We start from the raw sequence: 18,726 nt of genomic DNA, 5'->3' as shown, positions 1-18,726 counted from the left end.
GCTCTTTACATTACACATTATTTAAATTAACCTCTGCACCAGTGTCCTTCCCATACTAGCTATATAGATATTTTAATAAAACATACACAATCCTCAATAATACTGATTAAAAACCTTGCTTAACCCGGTTATAACCAAAACAAAATGGTAACATAACCCTGGGTCATGGCTTTGATAATTCTCACTTTCCCATAACACTCTGTCTCCAATTTAGCTTGAACTTTTCTTATGCTAGCAACTCCAATTTCACATACCCCTCTAGGCTTAGGCCAATTTAGGTCCCAAACCATACTTCTACTTCTTTCTTAACCCAAACCACCCTATAGACTTTGGCCATGAACCTGAAAAAAGTTGCACAGATCCGGTGCCTAACTTTACCACTCTGTGTGTTTGCACATTAACACAACTAGGATTATAGCTAGGGAGAGTTAACTGGCTCTCTACAATGTGTGGAGTGTGTGCTCATGTGTGGCTTATTATACTGACTGGCCTTTTCTACAGAGAGGAGTTGCCCTCATTCCAGTCATGAGGCGCCTGCTACCAGTGGAGCTGAACCAATGCAGATGTCCCAAGGTAAACAAGAAAAACTGTCATTTGCCCAGTGCAGTGTGAAATCAGGATAACTTGCTCTGGCAGCAATCACAAGTTTGCCAGTCTACTGACTACCCTGTATGCAGCATGTGTGTATATGCCAGGTCCACGTGACGTATGTATGAGCGTGCAGAGTCTGAATTTGCATATGACAGGTGTGCAAGTTGCAGAGTATGTTGATGCTTTCGTACCCACATTGTGTGTGTTTTATGCAGTGTGGTAGCCATGTTGGTCCCAAGATATTAGTGAGCTAAGGTGAATGAGGTAACATCTTTCATTGGACCAACTTCTGTTGGTAAGAGAGAGAAGCGTTTGAGCTTCCACAGAGCTCTTCTTCGGGTCATTGTGTGTGTTTGGCACATGCACGGTACCATAGGTGACCACGTAGGTGGTATAAATATGCACAATAGGTGATTAGATGGCACATGTGTACATGCAGTCACGCATGGTGCTTGTGGGCCAATTTTGTGTAGGGTGACCAGACGTCCCGTTTGGGTTGGGACACAGTAGTAGCTGGAGGGGAGAGCAGGGGAGAGTGAGACCGTCCCTTTTTTTAATCCCTGTCCCGACTTTTTTGGCAAAATTGGGCATTCGTCCCATTTCCTCTTGCCAACTTGATCAGTTGGCAACAGCAAATAGGGGTGGGGGAAGTGTCAAAACAGCAGGCTGCGGGGGAACGTGTTGGGGGCCAGCGATGCCAGCTGAGGGGGGAGAGAAGGACGGTGGCGGGGGGTCAGGCAGAGTTTAGGCGAGCAGCGACACCAGCCCCAGCCTTTGGGAAACAGGGTAACCCGCCCTCGCCCGAGCCCTGCCTCCTCCCCGCCGCTAGGTGACACCATCGTCCCGCAAGGGAAGTGGGGGGCGGAGTTGGGGAGCGACGCGCTGATACGCGAGGCACGCGCCGGGGGCTTAGTGCGCAGGCGCAGAAGACATGGCGGGCGAGGTTGCGAGTAGTGGCTGCGGCGGCGCCGGTGAGTTTCTAATCCGCCTCCATCCGGGGCCTGGGCTGCCCTGGGAGCCCTGTGCGGGTGCAGGCGGGGCCGCCCGCTGTGTTGGTGGCGGGAGTCGGGGGCTGTGCCCGGGGTTCAGCCCCACGTGCAGTGAGAGAAGAGTCGGTGCCTTCCCACGGCCATCGGCCATGTGGGGACTACAAGTCCCAGGAGTCCCGTTCCCTACTGAGCCCAGCCGCCGCTGGGGGAGCGGTGCATGTCGGGAGCTGTAGTCTCAGAGAGGCGGCTGCACATGAGCTGCTGCCGGAGAGGGCCCGCCTGGCGTGGCAGTGCGCCCCTCTCCGCGGGGTCTGACCGTCCCTTCCCGATGGGCACGCCCCGGGCTGTGCAGCACGGGCCTGGCCTCGCCAGGGGCTCCGGGCACGGGGTTGGTGACGGACCCACGGGGGGATCTAGGGCAGCGAGTAGCTGGGATCGGTGCCTTGCCGTGAGCAGCGTGGCCAGTGTGCTGTATGGGCCGCACGCCCTGTTTGCTGCTGTATGTCTAAGGGATAGGCTCACTCAAGGGCATCTCCCAGCCTGGGGGGGGATCCTGGTCTAAGCATCCGGCTTCAGCCCTCAGGGTGCAGATCCCAGCAGAGTGGGTTCCACTCCCTACTCTCCAGGCAGATCAGCTGCTCTCTGTGCGGGTTACTGTGTGCCTCCTTCAGACAGTGCCACAGGTTACTGTGTGCCTCCTTCAGACAGTGCCACAGAACTAACCCTCTGTGGAACAGGCCGGGGCTGCTCTGATTCCACCCTGGCCTGCTCCATAGTGTCGCTCGCTTTAGGATGGCTGCTTGTCTTAGGAGTGAGCAATGCACGTGTGGCTTGTAAAACACTTTAAGACGACAAGGGCATAAATATCTCAGAAGCATCCTATGACTGACCTGCCTGGTTAAGTAGATTCTCCATCGTCTTCCCCTAACTAATCTGACTCTTTTTTTTTTTTTTTCCTCTTGTCATTTTCCTGCCTGTAGAAAGGATCTTCGGTCTGCAGTTGGAGAGGCTGGGTCTGAGGAGTGCATGATGTTGCGGAGCTAGAAAGGTAAAGATTTCTGTGTGTTTGAACTGCACCAAAGAAATTTAACCTCCCATATGAGTCTTCCGCGGTTCCTTTGCCTGCCCCAGGTGAGCAAGCCTTCCAGCATGGCTGGGTCTGTGGTGACCCTGGACATTCCTGTAGCGCTTGCGAGAGCAGCCCTGAGATGGTTTGAGGCCTCACTCTACCCCTTTTCAGAGTGAGGTTGTAGAATTTCAGACAGGCTGAATCAGGAGGCCAAATCGCATCAAGGCAGAACCACACAGAGCCTAAAACATGCATGACAAGCCCTTAACCTGGCCTCCCAGTGACTGCCCCACCTGGTGATCCGTGAGCATAAGAAGTGTGAAAAGCAGTGAGGCATGAACAATGTTTATTACATAAGGATGGTCATACTTAGGTCAGAGAAGGGAGTTTACTTACAGGTAGAGAACCAGTGTTGACGAGGCCAATTCAGTCAGATCCACGATACCGCATCCACCCTAACTGAATTGGCCTTGTCAGCACTGGTTCTCTGCTTGTAAGGTAACTCCCTTTTCTTCATGTGCCGGTATATTTATGCCTGGGTCTATAATTGTCACTCCATGCATCTGAAGAAGTCGGTTTGTTTACCCCCAAAACCTCATGCCCAAATAAATCTGTTAGTCTTTAAGGTGCCACCGGACTCCTCGTTTTTATTGATACTGGCTAACATGGCTACCCCTCTGATACTTTTCTGAACCCTGTAATAGTCTTATCCTTCACTACATCCTCTGGCAAAGAGTTCCACCGGTTGACTGTGCATTGTGTGAAGAAATATTTCCTTTTGTGTGTTTTAAACCTGCTGCCTATTAATTTCATTCGGTGGCCGCTAGTTCTTGAGTTATCAGAAGGCATAAATAACACTTCCTTATTAACTTTCTCCACACCAGTCATGATTTTATAGATCTCTATCATATCCCCTTTTTTTCCAAGATGAAAAGTCCCAATCTTATTAATCTTTCCTCATATGGCAGCCATTCCATACCCCTAATCATTTTTGTTGCCCTTTTCTGAGTCCAATATTTCTTTTTTGAGATGAGGCGACCACGTCTGCACACAGTATTCAAGATGTAGGCGTGCCATTGATTTATATAGAAGCAATATGATATTTTTTGTCCTGTCCTTTTCTTAATGATTCCCAACATTCCATAGCAAAACCTGTTCTACGCCCTCCTTTAGTCTTCTGCCCCCCCTTTCATTCTGGATCATTGTGTTAGGATTTGTAGGACAGATCTTGCACTTGTAATTTTTTGCTCCACAATAACAAATCATACATTTCTAAAGTTGCTTTTCCGGTGTTACCATATCTTGTCTTCCTGCCTGCAACTTGTGGCTTCCCTGTCTCTGTGCTGGTCACATGGAAGGGCTCATGCTATGGAAAGTGGAATTGGTAGGTAAGCTAAAAACCAGACTAATTCTGGGCTGAAATGTCTGATCTTCTTGCCTAACCCCCACTCCCAGACCTGCCTTGGAGAAACCAGAGTGTCCCAAAGCCAACATCTGCTTTAAAAGAACCTAAACAAACCCTTGGAGCTTGATGAGCAGAGATGGAGCCATCCGGGGGAACTATACTCCCCTGAACAAAACAGAGCCTTGCATGTTGATACCTGTCAGAAAACAGAGCAAGGTCATGCAAGGAGTGGACCTAAAATCTAGCCGTTGTGTTTGGTGCTGGTATTTGTGTTCAGCACGTTCTCTTTGGCCAGGCTGCCCAAGTCTGATCTCCGCATCTTATGAGTTAAGCGTAGCTGGGTTGGACTGTGGCTGGGTAGGAGATGTCCAAAAGAAACCCCAGAATGGTATCGGCTCAGTCAGAACTCCTGAGTTGGTTTTGAGCAGTGCCCCAGAATGATGCTTTGCTGCATGTAAAATGGGGAGCTGAGGCTTTGACCACTTGGCATGTCCTCAAGGGGTGGGATCATGTTCTAAGCATCCAGCTTCAGCTGTCAGGGTGCAGATCCCAGCAGAGTGGGTTCCACTCCCTACTCTCCAGGCAGATCAGCTGCTCTCTATGCGAGTTACTGTGTGCCTCCTTCAGACTGTGCCACGGAACTAACCCTCTCTTGGGAACAGGCCGGGGCTGCTCTGATTCCACCCTTGCCTGCTCCATAGTGTCGCTCGCTTTAGGGTGGCTGCCTGCCTTAGGAGTGAGTGATGCACGTGTGGCTTGTAAAACACTTTGAGACGACAAGGGCATAAATATCTCAGAAGCATCCTATGACTGACCTGCCTGGTTAAGTAGATTCTCCATCGTCTTCCCCTAACTAATCTGACTCTTTTTTTTTTTTTTTTCCCCTCTTGTCATTTTCCTGCCTGTAGAAAGGATCTCTCCGGTCTGTGGTTGGAGGGGCTGGGCCTGAGGAGTGCACGATGCTGCGGAGCTAGAAAGGTAAAGATTTCTGTGTGTTTGAATTGCATCAAAGAAATTTATGAGTCTTCCGCGGTTCCTTTGCCTGCCCCAGGTGAGCAAGCCTTCCAGCATGGCTGGGTCTGTGGTGACCCTGGACATTCCTGTAGCGCTTGCGAGAGCAGCCCTGAGATGGTTTGAGGCCTCACTCTACCCCTTTTCAGAGTGAGGTTGTTAAAATTTCAGACAGGCTGAATCGCATCAAGGCAGAACCACCCAGAGCCTACAACAGGGGTAGCTAATTATTTTTTTGTCAAGGTCTAGGCTCCAGAGGAAAGCAATAAACAACCAAACAATCCCACCAACAACGACACACCACCACCACCAGTAAAGAGAAAGATTTTGGGGTCTGTTCAAGAGTGTCCAGCGGTCGAGATTTGACCTGTTGTCCACTGTTAACTACCGCTGCCTGAAACATGCATGACAGGCCCTTAACCTGGCTTCCCACTTTCTTCCCCAGCCATTAAGTATCTGTGAGCATAAGTAACATGAAAAACCATGATGCATGAACATAGCAAAATCTGTTCTATGTCCTCCCTTGGTCTCACGTTCCCCTTTCATTCTGGATTATTGTGTTAGGAGTCACAGGATGGACCTTGCGCTGGTTATTTTTGTGTTACACATTCACATTTAATACATTTCCATTTCTAAAGCTGCATTTCCGGTGTTACCATATCTTGTCTTCCTGCCTGCAGCTTGTGGCTTCCCTGTCTCTGCGCTAGTCACATGGAAGCGCTCATGCTATGGAAAGTGGAATTAGTAGGTAAGCTAAAAACCAGACCAGTTCTGGGCTGAAATGTCTGTTCCTCTCCACACCCCAGCCCTGCTCCAGAGAAATCAGAGTGTCCCAAAGCCATTGGCTTTAAAAAAACAAAAAGAAACCCTTGGAGCTTGATGAGCAGAATGGTATGGGCTCAGTCAGAACTCCCGAGATGGTTTTGAGCAGTGCCCCAGAATGATGCTTTGCTGCTTGTGAAATGTGGATCTGAGGCTTTGACTGCTTATAATACAGTAACTGGTCCCATTATGGCACTTGTCTCGGGAGTGTGTGTTGACTCCAGTGTGCTGGCCAGGTTCCACCGTGGGGAATTCTGGGAAGGCACAATGTAACTAAGCCTGTAATGTCAGTGAACTCATTCTTCCCCCAGACTGTTGTATTGCTGATGGAAAATAGCTGCTGTGTATTAGTGCTGCAGGTCATCTCTGTATAAAATTCACACCCATGAGAGGGTCTTTGGGGTTCAGATGATGCAGCATAAATGCTGTTGATTATTAGAAGTAGGAATCACGAGACTGCAGCCTTAGTTATGCATGCATTGATCTGTGGCAACGTCCATATGAATAAATATATCAGTTTGTGAGAGTCTGGCTGGCTGATGCCGCTTGCCACAGCATCTATTTCTATTGTTAAATGGTGCTGTTTTCCTTGAATAAGAGGATCTATTGTGTGCTTGACAGGCCAAGTGCTTTTCCGCAAGCCTTCCAGCATGGCTGGGTCTGCCTTGTGACCCTGCTCATTCCTGTAGAGCTTGCAAGAGCAGACCTGAGATGGTTTGAGGCCTTGCTCTGCTCCCACTTCGGAGTGAGGTTATAGAAATTTCAGACACTCCTAGGCCGCTCACAGGAGCGTGGAGATCCCAAAGCAAAGGGTGGGGTGATATTCTTTAGAGTACTCGTAGAGCTGTGGATTGAGTCTGTCTGATGGAGTAATAACCCTGAGACGATGGCTCCTTGTGAAAGGATCCTCTAAAACACCATTTCTCAAATGTGGCCACCAGTGGATTTTTTTGCAGCCATGACAGCCTCCAAAGAGCCCCAACAATCGCTGAGATGTTAAGTATTAAAGTTGTCTTGTGAATGTCATGAATCATAATGTGCTCTGATGCCCTTCTAAATATTACAGTACAGTGCAGGGAGAACTGAACTACGTAGGGGTGGCTTTCTTTCAAGTCACAGAGCATATTCATTGACTAATAACTATGTTTACATCTCGCACTACTGTAGCTCCGTAAGTGGCTATTGGCCAGCATCCTCGGCAAGATCACTGCGTGGTGTTTGGGTAGGTTAAGATTGTTCGTGGCAGATGGCGAAAGAGTTACAAATGGAAATGGATATCAGAAAGGTTTTCAAACAACCAGTGCCAGAAGATGCCCCTGCATGTGATATAGAAATGGTCCTGGAGGAGCTCCCTGTTGCTAAGAAAAGCAGAACATGGAAGGAAGAAAATCGAAAATTTCAGGAGCAGTGGGAAACACGGTTTCTTGTGTTTCTCAAGCCATCTCGTTCAATTTCTGAGCAAGTTGCTGTGTGTGCTGTTTGTAAGAAGGAAATTCGTCAGATTAAAATGTACGCAATGCAGCGTCACTATAAGACGCATGCAGAGGAAGTTGAACAGAATTACCGTGGTGAGTTTCAGAGGCGCAAGCTGTTACATGATGCAAAAACCGAGCTTGAAAGACAACAGCGACTGCCCAGAGATTTCCTGAGGAAAGCGGATCAGATCTGGGTAGCTACTATTAAAGCGGCACTGCTTTTGGGGCAAGCAAGGAAATCTTTCGACGACGGAGAACTCGTGAAGAAAATTGTTCTGGCCGTTCAACCAGAAAATACGCTTTTCAGAGAGTTACCACTGAGCAACGACACGTTACAGAGGAGCACAAGAGATCTAGCAAACTTTCTACAAAACGAAATAGCCGATAAAGTCGCAGCGAGCCCTTTCTACAGCCTGTGCTTGGTTGAGAGCCTTGATGTCATGAAGAATCCTCAGATAATCGTGTGCGTTCGCTTTTTTGACTCTTCTCACTGTTGTTTTACTGAAGGCGTTTTATGTCAGGTGAGCCTCATTGATAGGCCAACTGGCAAACACGTTTTTCGGTGTGTTCAGGCGAGAATGCAGGAATGCCGGGTTAGCTTTGACAATCTGTGCGGCTTGACAGCTGATGGGGCAGTGGCCAGGCAAGGTGCCCAAGCAGAGGTGTTGAATTGCTTCCAAGAAAGCTGCCCTCAGACACTTTTTCTGTTTTGCTGGTTTGTCCACCAAGAAGTACTTGCCAGCAAGGCTTCAATGGAAGTATGGATGAGGTCGAATCCATAGTGAAAAAGTGCATCCGTGTCGTGAACACCAGCGATGTCAATAAAGAGAGATTCACGACTTTGTGTGACACGGGCTCTGAGACACACAAGGTGCTGCTGAATAACAACCTGGTCCACTGGCTTAGTTTTAATGACAATGTACAGTGGCTGTTTGAGTTCTGGGGGGAGCTCATTGATGTTTTGAACACAGTTTCACCGGAACTGTCCCAAAAGCTACAAGATCCAGAAGTACATGGTTGTTTGCTCTTTTTGAAGGAGTTTTTACCGAAGCTTGCGTCCTTGAACCTGGAGCTCCAGATACCTCAGCTAACAATATTTGACCGTGTTGAAGTAGTTCATACATTCCGAATGACCATCGCTGACATCGTCCAGCAACTACAAGAGAAACGGGACTTTTCCATTTTTTCTGAGCTTAGTGGGTTTCTCAGCTGTCAGGATGAGCGCGTGCAGCGCAAGGTCGGCTCAGCTGTAACCAAATACCTGCGTATCCTCTCGGAAGATCTTGAAAATTGTTTCAGCGAGGGACACTTTTTCCGTCAGTACACTTTTGTGACGGACCCATTCAGCAATTCTGATTCAGGGTTTTTGGCTGCAGACAAACTAACGGCCTTGCAAGACAGATTAGCTTCCTTTGCCTCTTTGGATTTAAGGAATCTCCCGTATCTCATGGTGCACATGCGTAATAATGCAAAGCTGAAAACATACTTCAGTCAGCCCGGTGTTACAGTGCAGCAATTCTGGCTCAAAGTGTACCTGTCTGAGGACGCCTACAGGCCTCTAGCTAAAATTGCACTGCTTTTCTTGTCCCTGTTTTCAACTACTGTGCTGTGTGAGAGGGCATTTGGTGCACTGCACTGTCTGAAGAGCAAGTACCAAAACGGCCTCACTGATGCTAACCTGGAAGCTTCCCTTCTAGTTTCACAGGAGACCCGAGGTCCTGCCAACTTTCCATTCCAAGAGCTGCTGAACTTCTGCAGGTAGTCTGAGCCACACAATGGCTGTGTTAATGAAATTAAAATTCTGGGGTTTATCACCCTGTATTGATAAAGGACAGTACAACAAGATCGTTTGTTTGTTACTATTATTATTGCTAGATTGGACTGATCTTTTTTGTCCAGGAAAGAGAACGTTTGCACATATTTGCAGATTTTTTTTTCATTATTTGGACTTTTAATTATGTCAAACCATTTTTCAGTGTAGTTCCAAACTGTTGTACAGACATCCACCTTTCAGCAAACAAGTCAGGAATGTGCCACGCACCTTATTAGTCTTCTGTTATATTGAGCTCCAGTAAAGGATAGAGACAGCTGGGCATTTTTATTACTGAGTCTGAAGAAGGGAAGGGGCGGGGAGGGGAAACCCTACATAAATAAATGACAGTGCCCAGGATCTGTTCATGTGCGTACTTGTTTTTCCTATAGTTCGTTAAGTGTTTTAGGAAAAATTGTTAGAGTGGCCACCAGCAGGAGCGAGAGTGGCTGCACTCTCAGGCCAGCAGAGATCAGTTGGGCTCCAGGTTAGCTGGGATCTAGTGGGAAATGGGTTCCCTCCAGTTGCAGTATTTAGGTTTCCCCCTTCCCTTGGGGAAGTTATTCGACAGGCCAGTTGCTGGGAAGCTTGAGCTAGTCCTAAGTCTCTGCACTGCAGTCCAGGAGATCTGCCTTTGATCACCTGTGTCTCGCTTCCTGAGGTGGTGGAGGCAGCACTTCCCCCACATGGGTATAAATTTGGGGCAAGGAGCCAGGAACCTCTGAATTTTAAAACCAGCTGCCTGGCTGGCTGTGGACAGGCCTCTTATTGTGCCTCGGTTTCCCTTTCTGAACCACTGGGGATAACACTGCCTTTGGGGGGGGTGGGGATTACCTGATGTCAACTACAACCCCTGGAAGATAGCTGAGCACCAGCTGTTTCCACTGTAGCAGCCCCTCTGACCTGTTGCCAGAGCACTGAGATGCTGCAGTATCCTGGCCTAAGTTCCCTCTAAGCTGCACGGGAGTCCTCGTTCCCTGCCGCAGCCCCTGGACAGCCTGCACCCAACCCCTCATCTGTGGCTCCACCCCAACCCTCTGCCCCAGCCCTGAGCTCCCTCATTCCCGGCCCCACCCCAGAGCCTGCACCCCAACTCTCTGCCCCAGCCCTGAGCTCCCTCCTGCACCCCAAACCCCTCATTCCCGGCCCCACCCCAGAGCCTGCACCCCAACCCTCTGCCCCAGCCCTGAGCTCCCTCCCACACCTCAAAACCCTCCTCCCCAGCCCCACCCCAGAGCTGCTGGTCCTGCGGCTTCGGTGGACCTCCCGCAGCAAACCACCGAAGGCAGCGTGCTTGTGGCGGCAAAATCCCTAGAGTCGCCCCTAGCCCGCACCCTTAGCTAGAGTCCTCATTTCCCCCCCACACACACACACCTCAACCCTCTGCCCCAGTCCTGAGCCCCCTCGCACACTCCAACCCCCTCAGCCCCACCCCAACCACATGAATTTTATTAAGTGCACTCAAACAAAGGTCACGTGTCACACACAACCTCCCTACTGGTGCACAGAGCAAAATTCATTCTGCAGGTGAACATAAAGAATGAGAGGAAGGGCTGGTCCTGGCCCGCACGCTGATGGCCGCATGGAGCGAGGCGGGAGAGTTGGTCTCTCAGCTGAGCTGGTCCTTCGTCTTTCGTGCTCACTGAGTTAGGATCACCCTGATGATGGTCAAAGCTGCCGCTGTCTAATGACCGTTCCTGCTCTCTCCTTTGCAGTCCCGGACCTGACAGCAGCCATACTGGCCCCAGATCTGTCTAGTTAGTGACATGCCAGGAGGAGTGATCTCGGCTGGGGAATCCTCTGAGGCATGGGAGGTCCTGCTTAAAGCACCTGGCATAGTCATAACCTCCTCCTCCATAGTGTTGGATAAGAATTGGGGATGGCCCCAGAGGGGAAGGCCCCTGCTCTTTCTGGGGGGCATGGCCAGAGTCTGGTTCTTAAAGCCCTTTGCATGTGATGAGTGGCCTTGTTTGAACCCTCTGGGGTTAGACAACCACCCCTCCCATTCAGAGCCTTTCCAGGAGTGGCCCCTAGACCCTGCCACTCGCTGCCTCTGGGCACCTCCCCATTGGGCTGTTCTCCTTAAAAAAGACAAGAGGCTGGTGGAGGGCAGTAGCTGCAGTGTTCCCTGGCCCAGCCTCCCACTGGGTCGTTCGGTAATAGTTAAGGGGTTGGTGTGACCGATGGAGCCCACACCAGCCTGGGCCTTTCCTAGGGGGGAGAACACCTCATCGTAGGCTGCCAGTGACAGCGGGGCCTCAGCTGGATTCTCAGATTAAGAGCGGGCTGGCCCCAGCATTTTCTGTGAGGGGGCTCTTGGCTCTGCGAGAAGTGTCCCCATCCACCGTGGCCGGTGTGTCTCAGCCTTCACGGCCTGCGGCAAGGTGCCTCCGTGGGAGTTGGTTCTGCCTGGGGGAGGGTATTGAAGGGGGATGAGCCCTGGGGGGAAGGAGGTGGGTTGTAGCTTTGGTCCTGGCAGGGACACCTACAGCCTTGCCTTAGCCATCCTCACCTCAATGAACCATCTGATCCTTGGTTAGCAGCAGAAGCCCTCTTGGTTTCCTTAGTCAGTATCCACGGAACTACGCCAAGGCCAGGAGCCTTTCCCACTGCCATCCGCGAACGCTCCCAGGTAGCTGTTCTGGAGAGGGGTGGCCAGTAGCTGACCAGCCATGACCCCGGGGGAGCTGTGGGTGCTCAGCAGCACTGAAAACCAGCACCCCAAAGTCTTACCAGATGCTGCTGTGCTGGGGTCCTGCTCCCACTGTGCCCTGCTGCGTTGAGCCAGAGGCTGTGCCGGCCCCTGGAGTCGGCACTCAGATGAGGGGAATGCACCAAGAGCTGGTTCATCTTCCCAGTATTTCCTCTGGTTCTGCTCTGCTGTGGAGGGCTGAGGGATGTGTGGGCTCCACCTGCCAAGCTGATGCACCTTGCGCACCTGCTGGGAAGTTCCCTTCCTGCACTGACTCAGCAGGGAGCTCCGCCATGCTGCAGTACTTGGATAGAGGTTTAATGCTCCCCAGAGCAGAGCTGCAGCCCCAGATGGGTCTGTCAGTGGGGCTCAGCTCCCCTCATGTGGTGCTCCACAAGGAACGCACAGCGACATCATCCACTGCTGCTTTAGTAGCACGCCAAAGGCTCGTGCCCTTCTTGTTCCTTACCTGCTCCCCCAAACTGTCGTACCCCATCACCACTCTGGCAGCTTCCTGTTCTACTGGAGCTAGCCCCGAAGGGCGGCTTGCAGCCTCCCAGCGTTGGCTGCATTTCAGATGTGTGTGTAGTCACAGATCTCCCCCTGCTCATGTAGCCTGCCGATTTTCCTTACATGGGCAAGTACTGATATTAACAAGGTGTGATTTGTGTGGCTGCTCGGTGAAAAGGAGCCATCGCTCACCATGCTGGCTCGGGGCTGCTGGGCCTCAAGGAAGCAGCGTGGCTTGAGTGCAGGCATGGAAATAGGGACTTGGTTCCAGGGGTGAAAGTAAAATTGAACTCTTACCAGTACGGGGGCTGCCTCTGTGCCCCTCCCCCAGAAAGGGCGGGGCCTCTGGTGGAAGGGGGCAGGGCTGGGGGTCAGCATCCCCCAGCCAGCTTATCTGAGCTGCCTGGCCCGCACCCCCCGGGGTTCCAGCCGCTGCTGCAGCAGCACTTTAAAGTCAGCTGTACAGGCCGGTACCGGCGACCCCTTTTTACTGGGACTCCGTCCCGACCTGTACTGCCTTACTTTACCCCTGCCTGGTTCTGAGTTCCAGTCCCAGTGCTGCTGGGGCCTCCCTCCTTGGGCAAGTCCCGGGGGGCACGACTAAGCATGCCACAGGCCTGTCCTTCCCGTTGTGGCTGCTCAGCATGTCTGGTAGGCAGCCGCTGGCCTCCCTGTCTTGGCTCTGCCTGTACGGGGGAATGGCTGCGGAGCATGCTGGGAGAAGGACACTGCTCAGGCCCAAGGTGGAAAAGGGCCCTGACTGCTGTTAGGTCGTCTGTCTAATCCCTCCCCTGGCGCTGTGAATGCGCTACACCCCTGCTGCTCTCTGCAGCGTGATTCAAAGACCTGCCAGCAGAGGGAGCGCAGGCAGGGAATACACGGGAAGAGGAAGTTGCTACAGCTATCTTAATCTCAAACACTTCTGTAAATGAAAATACCGTTCAGGGGGTAGCGGTGGTAGCTGCTGCAGGGTCTGCAGCTGTGGGAACCTGTAATGGGGACCCTCAGTCCTGGAGCGCCCCCTCGTGGCCCACTACACCACCACCTTTGCATCTCTGCCTCAGTTTCCCCTCAGTGGCCGTAAGTCCAATGAGGCTTATTTATATTGAACTGTGCCCCTTGGGGGCTCTGCTTTGTCTAACGCCCAGGTGGAGCACTGTACAAATAGGCATCCCCCTAGCAGCTCCAGCTGGAAGGAGTAGGGGGCTGAGTTAACCTTAGTCCAGGTCCCTTACCAGCAGGCCCCTCTTGTCATCAGCAGGGGAGGGGTCTCTTGGGTCACAGTCCTTGCGGAGGTTAAAGTGCAAGGGCCTTCCAGACAGCCCGTGATTCCTGTGCTCTGGGGCTTTTGCTGCCACTTGGTGAAGGCCTTCCGGGAGGGGGGGGGGGCAGGCTCCCCTGAGATTCGCTATTCATAGTGTCCCCTGTTCGGAGCCCTCTGTCTCCCCCAGCAGCATTCTTCCTTGGGGCCTTTTCCTGGGGCACCCTCTTGAGACGCCCTCCCCTTGGGAGCTTTCTCTTTGTGTGGCCCGGGGACTGTTCCTTGCCCCAGGAGCCTCCCTCCTCTTAGGTCCCCTCCCCCCCAAGGCATAGCCTGTCCGAGGTAGGCTGAGCCCCTCTGTCAAACCCCTCTGTGGCCTCACGTTTGAACAAGGCCTTGTAAGCCATGGGCCCCTTGGGATGTTCTGCTGTGCAAGGCAGAAACAGGCCTCTGTGGCTGTCCTGTGATGGGAGAGGGGGAAAGGACAAAGCAACATGAGCTCCAGACACCGCCCTTCTCTCAGGCCACCGCTGCTAGGCTGCTTGCAATCCCCAGTAGTCCATGGTGCCCTCTGCTGCTGCCCACTCAGCAGGTCTTTCCTTGGGGAGCTGGCGGGTAGGAGGGACAGGAAGGCGGAGAGGCAAGGTAGGACACTGCACTGCTTTGGGTTGGCTGGCAGTGCCCTTGAACTGCGGGCCTGGGTAGGTGGCTTAGCCAAGCTGGCCATTGGCATGAAGAACCCAAAGTGATGGGGTTACTCAGTCCCTGAACACAGTGCCAGGGCTGGGTGCCCACTGCTGCTGCTGGCAGCGAGGCATAGTGCAAACAGGATATTCCCTGCCCGGATGCTGCTTTCTGAGTTCCAGCGCTGACTGGCCCCGCAGGCTCCTTTGTCAGGGGTCCGTTTTCCAGGTTGGCGCAGGTCTCGGGCTGCTGCATGCAGGGATGGCAAAGCAACTCGGGGTCAGCGGCATTAGGCGAATGATGGCTGTCATGCTGCACGGGTGATTCCCTCCTCGGTTGATGCTCAGAGCTCTGTCGTTCCCATGGACCTGCCACGGCATCGTCTCACCTGGATGGGCTGGTGCCTCTGTCCCTGCACCCTGGTGATGTGTCCCCGATGACACGTGCTGCGAGCCGCCAAGGATCACAAAGGATTAGTTTACACGCTAGCCAAGCTGACCCGTACCACGGAACCCGTTGCTCCACCTGGCGCTGAGAATTGGCATCTGGAATGAGGGTGCTGCCCACACCTGTTCTGTGGGACTCAGGAGCACCCCCTAAAGGCCATTGTGTGTGCGGTAAGCGTGGCACCCAAGGGGCTGAGAAGGTAAGACTATGGTAGTGCATGTTAAGCCAGAGATGGGCATGGAGCGATTTCTCATCACTTGTGTGACATCCCCAAGGGAAAAACCCACCTGGCAGTGAGCAAAACCTCCATGACCACCAGGAAACCCCCAGGGACCATGCTCCCCTCCCCTTCCAGAAGGGCTTTGGCAGAGGCTGCAGCAGTTGGGCCAGTTAGCCGCGGGGCGGGCAGGCAGGATGCCCTGCGGTCCCATCCGAGCATGTAAGTGGCTCGCACTGGGAGGAAGTGATGTCACCCGGCCACAGGCCGGGCCCGGGAGTCGCACAATGACAAAGCAGGGAGAAGTGAGACGAGCAGCCAACCCAACACGCTTTCCACTGCAGCTATTTCAGTGTAGCAGCGTGAGTGCAAAAACCCGCTGCTCTGACTCCAGTGGGCAGGGCAGAGTCTGGGCATGCTTCCCACCACACCCAGCAATGGGTGGGGGGCATCTCGTCCCTGCCCCAGAGCCCCCTGCTATCCCAGCCTTGACCATAGCCTCTGCCTCCTGACACAGCCCCCTGCTATCCCAGCCTTGACCATAGCCTCAGCCTCCTGACCCACAGCCCCCTGCTATGCCAGCCCTGACCCCACCCAGCTCTGCCCATGGCCCTGCCTCCTGCCCCATAGCCCCGTGCTATGCCAGCGCTGATCCCATCCAGCTCTGCCCATGGCCCTGCCTGCTGCCCCACAGCCCCCTGCTATCCCAGCCCTGACCTCACCCAGCTCTGCCCATGGCCCTGCCCCACAGCCCCCTGCTAGGCAGCCCTGACCCCACCCAGCTGGGCCAGTGCCCTGTAGGATTCCTGCTTGACGGGCTGGATCACAAACCTGCCTTGGGAGCTGCTACCTGATGTGCCAAGACTACTGCCCCTGCTTTCTCGCCCTGTCAACTTAGGACTTCAGTGCCCTGCCTGGTTTGAGCCAGACCCGCTAGCCTGCTGCAAACCCAGACCCAGGTGTGAACCAGGGGCAGCTCGAGGCCCCAGCATGCCAAGCGCGTGCTTGGGGCAGCAAGCCACTGGGGGCGCTCTGTCGGTCGCCGCGAGGGCAGCACGCAGGCTGCCTTCGGCGGCTAGCCTGCGGAAGGTCTGCTGGTCCTGCGGCTTTGGTGGACCCTCTGCAGGCAAGCCGCCGAAGGCAGCCTGCCTGCTGTGCTTGGGGCAGCAAAATGCCTAGTGCCGCCCTGGTCTGAACCACATCCCCTAACAGCTGCAGGCGTCGCTGAAAGCAGCTCACAGAAGTGTTTTTGTTTTTAACACTCAGATGCCCAACTCCCAATGGGGTCTAAACCCAAATAAAGCTTATTCAGGGTAAACTAATACATTGTTCGCCCTTTATAACACTGAGAGAGAGAGATGCACAGTTGTTTGCTCCCCAGGTATTAATATATCCTCTGAGTTAATAAGTAAAAAGTGATTTTATTAAATACAGAGAGTAGGACTTAAGTGGTTCCAAGTCGTAAGATACAGAACAAAGTGAATTACCAAGCAAAATAAAACAAAACACACCAGTCTATGTCTAATACAGTAAGAAACTGAATACAGATAAGATCCTCACCATTTCCAGAATGCTCCTCTTACAGACGTATCTCCTTTTAGTCTGGGCCCAGCAAGCACTCACACCCCTTGCAGACACTGTCCTTTGTTCCAGTTTTTTCTAGGTATCCTCGGGGGTGGAGAGGCTTGTTCTTTAGTCAGCTGAAGACAAAATGGAGGGGTCTCCCCTGGGCTTAAACAGACTTTCTCTTGTGGGTGGAGACCCCCTCCCCTCTCTTATGCAGAGTCCAGCTCCAAGATGGAGTTCTGGAGTCACCTGGGCAAGTCACATGTCCATGCATGACTCAGTTTCTTACCAGGTAGCAGCCATGGGTCACATGCTACCTTGAACGTTCTCAAGTAGACTTCGTATGTGGATTGGTGCATTACAAGAGTCATTGTTTTTTAAATGTTTCTTGATTAGGTACTTAATTTGCACATTCGTTTCTCCAGGAACTGACCAAATGCTCTACTAAGGTTATTTAGAAATCAAGCCCGTACACAGCCAATATTCATAACTTCGAATACAAAAGTGATGCATGCATACCAATAGGATTAACAGATTCAGTAGATCATAACCTTCACAGAGATGTTACATGGCATATGTAGCATAAAACACAGTCTAGTTATGTTATATACATACACATACATAAGAATATTTTCATAAAGCCTTATAGGGGCACCGACCGTCACACCTGCCACTCTCCCAGTGCTGCTCTCTATGCCCAGCTCTGCCTGCTCCAGCCTGGCTGGAGGGCAGGAGTGCAGCCCACTGAAGGCTTCTGGGTAATTACTACAGAGTGAGGGAGATGCAGGAATAGGGGCAGTGAGGAATCCCTCCCCCTAGGGTACAGATGGAGTGGGCCAGGCTGGGGGCTGGTCTGGTCCCAGGGGCTGGGAAGGAACCTGCTCTGCCAGGTTGGGGATCCATCCTGCAGGGCTCCCGCATGCCCACCCTACAAGGAGAGCTGGCTGGTGGGCCTCCCCAAATCCCCCCATGTTGGGGGGCACTGCCCCTTGCAGAGCACAGCTCCATGGCACACAGCACCCCTGGGTGGGGTCCTGGGACCTGCCCCCTGTCTGCAGGGGAACTGCCCCCCCATCACACTAAAAGGGGCAGGATTCAGCCCTGTGGGAGATGGGCAGACGGGCACCCAGCCGTGCTTCCCGGTGTCATGTGGGGGCAACATGGGGTTCCCGCTCAGCCGGGCTAAAACCACGTGACCCCACCCCCCCGGCTGACGCCACTCCCTGCCGCTCAGGCAACCTCCACACAGGAAGCTGAGCCCCGGCAGCTCGCAGCTGGGTTTTGAAAGTCATCTCTCCTCAGGCTCGTGCTCTCTCCCCCACCACCCGGTCCCACACGTCCCCTCGCCGTCCCCCAGCGGCATGGCCGAGCAGGAGAGCCTGGAGTTCGGCAAGGCCGACTTTGTCCTCCTGGACCAAGTGACCATGGAGCATTTCATGGAGAACCTGAAGCTGAGGTAACTGGCACTGGGGTTGGAGCCCCTGGCAGGAAGGCAGAGGGCGGGTAGGTCGGGGCAGCAAGGAGAGCTTGGCCTGGGGTGCTGTTGGCTTGCATAGGCCTGGAAGGGCCACAGTAGGTCAGGGTACAGGTGGCAGGTTGCCCAGCTGCAGCAGAAAGCAGCGCCGGTGTTTCAGCAGGAGGCGCTCTGCAGCCCGTCAGCCCCGAGCCTGTCGCTAGGGGGCGCTGTGGTGCCAGAGGGACTGTCTCCCCGAGGAGCTAGGCTGCCTAGAACCTGCTGGCTGGTGGGCAGTAAAATTCCCATGGTGCTTTTCTTGTGGGCGAGCCCTGGCCTCCGGGCTGAATTCCAGCCTGGGGTTTTACGCTGGGCTGCCGGACTGTCCCCCGGCCGTTCCAGCAAGACGTGGGACCCCTTTGGCACTCCCCGTTTCAAGCTGTTTTTTTTAGCCAGGTCACGGTATGCTAATCCAGGACTGTGCCTCCCCCAGCAGAGAGAAGCAAAGCAGCCCCCCTGCAGGTGGGGCACATGAAGGGCTTGTGGGATTCTGTGGATCTATACATGTGGGGGGGAGGCCGGATTAGAGCCCTGCAGCTACAGCATCACATCCACAGACCTCTGCCATGGAAGCTAAAGGAGCGCTCCCTCAGCTAGTGCTTGTAGTAGTTCCTTATACTCTGGGCTGCCTGTGAGAACTGTACAGCACCGAGCACCTGCTCAA

The 18,726-nt window shown here is 53.1% G+C and overlaps 2 protein-coding genes and 3 non-coding genes across 10 annotated transcripts in view; all 5 read left to right on the top strand.

Moving 5' to 3' along the window:
* Nucleotides 1–2,429: 2,429 nt before the first annotated feature.
* On the top strand, nt 2,430–9,532 carry LOC127045905 (SCAN domain-containing protein 3-like). 4 transcript variants are annotated; one of them, XM_050942754.1, is made up of 4 exons: nt 2,430–2,628; nt 3,928–5,032; nt 5,746–5,813; nt 7,055–9,532. In XM_050942754.1, exon 4 carries the CDS (start codon nt 7,134–7,136, stop codon nt 8,142–8,144), a length of 1,011 nt encoding a protein of 336 aa, XP_050798711.1. In that variant the 5' UTR covers nt 2,430–2,628; nt 3,928–5,032; nt 5,746–5,813; nt 7,055–7,133; the 3' UTR covers nt 8,145–9,532. The 4 variants fall into 4 exon arrangements, with proteins under 4 accessions (XP_050798711.1, XP_050798713.1, XP_050798714.1 ...); XM_050942756.1 differs by lacking the exon at nt 3,928–5,032; XM_050942757.1 differs by lacking the exon at nt 2,430–2,628 and having other exon boundaries at nt 2,635–5,032.
* Nucleotides 2,714–2,847, top strand: LOC127046074 (small nucleolar RNA SNORA9). The gene has a single exon (XR_007772936.1). It is a non-coding gene; the product is annotated as a small nucleolar RNA SNORA9 (small nucleolar RNA).
* Nucleotides 5,108–5,242, top strand: LOC127046073 (small nucleolar RNA SNORA9). The gene has a single exon (XR_007772935.1). It is a non-coding gene; the product is annotated as a small nucleolar RNA SNORA9 (small nucleolar RNA).
* On the top strand, nt 6,522–6,659 carry LOC127046072 (small nucleolar RNA SNORA9). The gene has a single exon (XR_007772934.1). It is a non-coding gene; the product is annotated as a small nucleolar RNA SNORA9 (small nucleolar RNA).
* A 7,555-nt stretch (nt 9,533–17,087) lies between the features above and the next one.
* The window catches only part of MYO1G (myosin IG), a 65,746-nt gene continuing 64,107 nt past the window's right edge, over nt 17,088–18,726 (top strand). For all 3 annotated transcript variants that reach the window (XR_007772827.1, XM_050942471.1, XM_050942469.1), the window contains exon 1: nt 17,088–18,005. Coding sequence is in view for 2 of the 3 variants with exons in the window: in XM_050942471.1 (XP_050798428.1) it covers nt 17,911–18,005 (95 nt within the window). In the remaining variant the exon portion in view is untranslated. The remainder of the gene's footprint in view (nt 18,006–18,726) is intronic.

The sequence above is a fragment of the Gopherus flavomarginatus genome, chromosome 2 (genome assembly GCF_025201925.1).
Source record: "Gopherus flavomarginatus isolate rGopFla2 chromosome 2, rGopFla2.mat.asm, whole genome shotgun sequence".
Lineage (NCBI taxonomy): Eukaryota > Metazoa > Chordata > Testudines > Testudinidae > Gopherus > Gopherus flavomarginatus.
The sequence above is the reverse complement of the archived record's forward strand: the minus strand, read 5'-3'. Positions and strand labels throughout refer to the sequence as shown.

What these genes read in the sequence shown, in the direction of transcription:
- LOC127045905 (XM_050942756.1), top strand. Translation starts at nt 7,134, where the DNA reads ATGGCGAAAGAGTTACAAATGGAAATGGATATCAGAAAGGTTTTCAAA.